This window comes from Pteropus vampyrus, unplaced genomic scaffold (genome assembly GCF_000151845.1).
Source record: "Pteropus vampyrus isolate Shadow unplaced genomic scaffold, Pvam_2.0 Scaffold309, whole genome shotgun sequence".
Lineage (NCBI taxonomy): Eukaryota > Metazoa > Chordata > Mammalia > Chiroptera > Pteropodidae > Pteropus > Pteropus vampyrus.
The window spans coordinates 920,050-924,035 of NW_011889090.1; the positions used below are offsets into that span (position 1 = coordinate 920,050).

A 3,986-nucleotide genomic window follows, 5' to 3' on the forward strand; every position below is an offset into this window, starting at 1 on the left:
GGGGATGCTGCTGGACAGCGCGGGGCTCACTCCCGACGGGCCAGGCGCTGAGCCGGGAAGTCTGCAGATCACTGGCTGTGTGCAGGTGAGGGTTTGGGGGGCACCTCAAAGGGGAGTCAGCAGAGAAGGCTGGGGAGCACCCAGCGGGGCAAGAGGAAAGGCCCACGTGCCGGACGCCGCCAAGCAGCATCTCTGCTACAGGGACAGAAGCTCCCGCTCCGCAGGCAGGGGCCTGAGGAGGTCTTTCTGGATGAATCTGGAAGCGAGGTATCGGCTGAGAACCAGAAAGAAGGCAGGCAGTGACAGGGCCCACGTGGACACCGTGGGGTCACCGTCACCTGATCTTCCCTCAGGGCAGTCTGAGAAGAGTGGTCATAGGACCCGGGAGCCCAGGGCCGGGCCCGTGCTTACAGGAAAGGGCAGGGCGCCGGGCCTAGCACCTAGGCTGGCCCACATGTGCTGGCTGCCGGCAGGCAGACTTGCCCACCCGCGGGGTGTATGGAGAATGGACTTCCTTGGGCCCATTAGCAAAACATGGACCAGCAAGGCCAGTCGAGGCTCTCGGCCCCGGCCCCGGCCCCGGCCCCATGCCAGTCCACAGAGGGCCTGAAGAGCCAGCTCTGCACGTGAACCAGAATCGAGCCGCCTGGGCGGTGCCCACACTCACATAGGTGACTCCCGTGAGCCGCTTGGCCAGGTGGTAGAAGGCGCCATGGATGTAGAACCAGGCAACGTGGAGCCGCTGCAGACAGCCCAGGCCCTGCCTGAGCACCAGCGCGGCCCGCAGGAGCATCTTCCTCTGCTGCTCCGTCAGGGTGGCCGCCTGCTGGTGCACCCAGCGCCTCACCGCCGACCGGCCACGAACGCCAGGCGCCAGGCTGCCCTGCAAGGGCCGGGCGCCATCGCCGTCGGCCTGCAGCTCATGCTCCAGGTGCAGCAGGGCCTTGTCCAGCAAGTAGGGCAGGACAGTGTGCAGAGCGACCAGCACGCCGCGGCGTAGCCCTGAGGGCACTTGGCTCCGGGACCGGTCCACCTGGACGACCCCGACGTACTCCTCCCCGAGGGTCTGGTAGCCTGGGGACAAGGGGATGCGCACATGAGAGTCTGAGGCAGGACCTGCCAGCCCTTTCCTTCTCTGCGCCAGATCTGGCACTCCACCGGGGCCCCGCCTTTCCTCTAAGGGACGATGCTCCGCCAGGGCCTCACCGCCCATGCTCTGCTGACGGGGCTCAGTGTGGGGAGCACGGGTTCAGCCACAGAGAAACGGTGTCAGTGGCACCCTGTGCAAGGTCCCCAGGGACACAGGATGAAAGGACACAGGTGAACAGAGCTTTCAGAGGCCCTGGCTGGGGCTTGGGGCCTGGCCTCCTGCTAGCGGTGGGTCTCGGGTCCTCCCCTTCCCTGAGGATGCATCCAGGCCAGCCCCAGGGACACTGGGAAGGCCCCCAGGAGCTTCGTACTCTGCTGTCAGCCCCTTCCCGTCCTCTGGGCTTGGTGTGTGTTGAGGCCCTCGGTCCCAAGGTCTCACAGGGGTGCTACCTGCAAGTGTGGTGAGGCTGAAGTAGGCTACATCTGACAGCAGCTCGACTTCTCTCCTCCACTCCAGCCACTTCTTCGCACCTGAAAGAAACAGCATTATTTCTCTGGGGGTGGGGGCCGGTGGGCCAGTAAGGAACAAGAACAATGCTCCGCCGCCCTCCCGCCAAGGCCCATCCCAACCACTTTACTCGAAGCCGAGACTGTCCTAAATCACTCTCCTCTCTCCCCTGGCATCTGGTGCCGCCCACTCTGCTCTATCTGCGCCTGCCTTGCCTGGGCCACCAAGTCTCCTGAAACCCAACCTGCAGCCACCTCCCCATGGGCCCCCCTCCAAGTGTTCTAGAGCCCAGAAGGGCCACAGGACAGTGTAGGACAGTGACTGAGCACAAGCGAGACCACTGTCCAGCATCCACTCCCAGCTCCCCACCTTGCTGGTTGTGACCTCAAGCAACTTCGCCATCACCCAGGAATCCCAATTTCTGTATTCGCTGAGGATGGGAATGACAAGTCCTATCTCTTAGAAATATTTTGAGAAGTAACTATTTGTAAAGTATTGAAAGAAGTAGCTAACGCTAAATCACAGTGTTTGTAATATGATATACACACCATTTGTTCTGAGCCTGTCCCTCTCCTGTTCAAAGCCTGCTGATGGCCACTCAGCCCGTCTCCCTTCGGCGCTGTCGTCCGGAAGCCACCCCACGCTCCCACCCTCGGCCCTTCCTTTCTCCACACCTGGCCCCACTCCAACCCCCACCCAGCAGTTAGGGTGCGCAGGGCCTGGCCCAGGTGACCGGGGTGGCAGAGCCGGGCGGGGTCTAGGGGCTCATCCGCCCACCTCGCAGCGCGGCGCCCAGGACCACCCACGGGGGCCAGATCTTTTTGGCTGCGCAGGTCACTCAGTGCAGGCAGCGGCCTCGGACGCCGGGCTGGACCTCTTGGCTCACCCGCGAGGACACCTAGGACACCTCCACCCGGCCCCGCGTGGCCTCACCCGCCAAACTGTGGAGGGCGCTGCCCGCTGCGCTCCGCAACCCGCCGCGGTAGTAGTCGTCCTTCTGCGCCGCGCGAACCACCTCCGGGGGGCTGGCAGCCGCGGGGGCCATGGCCGCGGAGACCCCGATGGCCGCGGAGACCCCGATGGCCACGCCCACGCAGGCGGTGCCTGCTGACGGCCGGGCTGGGCGTGCGGCGCACACCTTGTACGTCACGGCTCGAGGGGCGGGGCGAGAGGGCTGACGGGCCCGCGCTCTCCGGGGGGCGGGGCGTGGGGCGGGGCGTGCGCGGCAACCCGGACCCTCGGGCTGGAGGCCGGGACTGGGTCGGGCACATGCGTGCGCGAGGGGCGTAGGTGACCAAGAGGGCGGGGGGATTCCGGGACTGGGGCCTGACCCAGGGCCCAGGACGCCATGGTGCTTCTGGGTTTGAAAGCTGATCTGGCTGCTTCTTGGAGAGCCGAGCGTGGGACAAGCCCCAGGGACGGCGGAAGCGGAGGCGGGCGCTGACCCTCCGTGAGGTCTGGGAGCCTCGCCCGCTCTCCCGCCCTCCGGGGCCGGGATGATAAGGGCAGTGGGCCAGTTGGGTGCCCGGGCATCGGAGGTGGATGCGGCATCCCGCACTAGGCCAGGCACCTCCTTTGTGTTCTGACCCTAAGGGACCTCACTGGGAGCCCCCTGTGGGCTGGAGCCTCCCCTCTGGGCCTCTCCAAAGGTGCTCTGGGGACCCAGGCTGGGGGCCGCAGCTGGGATTTTTGTGAATCACGATCACGACAAGACAGGCACCTCCACTCACCCACCAGGCTCCACAGCACAGACGCCTGACCCCTCCCGGCCTCTCTGCTCACAGAGGAGGGACCTAGGGAGGCCTGGGGGACTTGCTGAGGCCACACACCAGAGAGAACAGAGCTGGGAGAGCCTATCGCCCAGCCACGGGCCACAGCTGGACTTGAGCCGCTGGTCTGGAGGGACCTGGGTGTAGGAAAGTGGGAGGAGGGATTGTGCGGGGAGAACTTGAGGCCCAGAGCAGATCAAGTCTGCACCCCTGCCCTAGCGGCCACCTGGTGGAGGGAGGGCAGGGGGCGCCCCAGACAGACAAGTGTCCCCAGGCCAGCCTGTCACTGGAGGAGAAGCACCCTGCCCTGTTGGCACTGAGGGAAGCACCTGGCCCCCTGGAGCCATGGAGCTTGCGGGAGAGAAAGGCGGGGTTGAGCCCAGGGAGGCTGCCGAGCCACAAGGCCCCACTGACCTAGGCCAGGAGGGCGTGGGGCAGCAGCCAGGTGGCAGAGACCGGCTCCGGAGCAGGAGGTCTGCTCAGAGGGAAGGGGTACGACCTACGTGGTCTCGCAGTCTTTCCTGCCCCCGTGCCCCTTGGGAGCTGCGCCCCTGCCTGTGCACCCCATCTCCTGGAGGTAGAGGCTGCCGCTGCTTCAGCTGGCAGCCCAGGTGGACCCT

The 3,986-nt window shown here is 65.8% G+C and overlaps 1 protein-coding gene across 4 annotated transcripts in view; it reads right to left on the reverse strand.

The window, feature by feature from the left end:
* The window catches only part of PEX10 (peroxisomal biogenesis factor 10), a 9,597-nt gene extending 6,885 nt beyond the window's left edge, over positions 1-2,712 (reverse strand). For 2 of the 4 annotated variants that reach the window (XM_023521617.1, XM_011377318.2), the window contains exons 1-3: positions 2,531-2,712; positions 1,540-1,620; positions 773-1,074 (exon numbers count right to left, since the gene is read on the reverse strand). In XM_023521617.1, the coding sequence (XP_023377385.1) occupies positions 773-1,074; positions 1,540-1,620; positions 2,531-2,642 (495 nt within the window). In that variant the 5' untranslated portion in view covers positions 2,643-2,712. Of the gene's footprint in view, positions 1-667; positions 1,075-1,539; positions 1,621-2,530 lie in introns of all 4 variants that reach the window. The other 2 variants (XM_023521616.1, XM_023521615.1) reach the window with 1 other exon arrangement.
* Between the last annotated feature and the right edge of the window lie 1,274 nt (positions 2,713-3,986).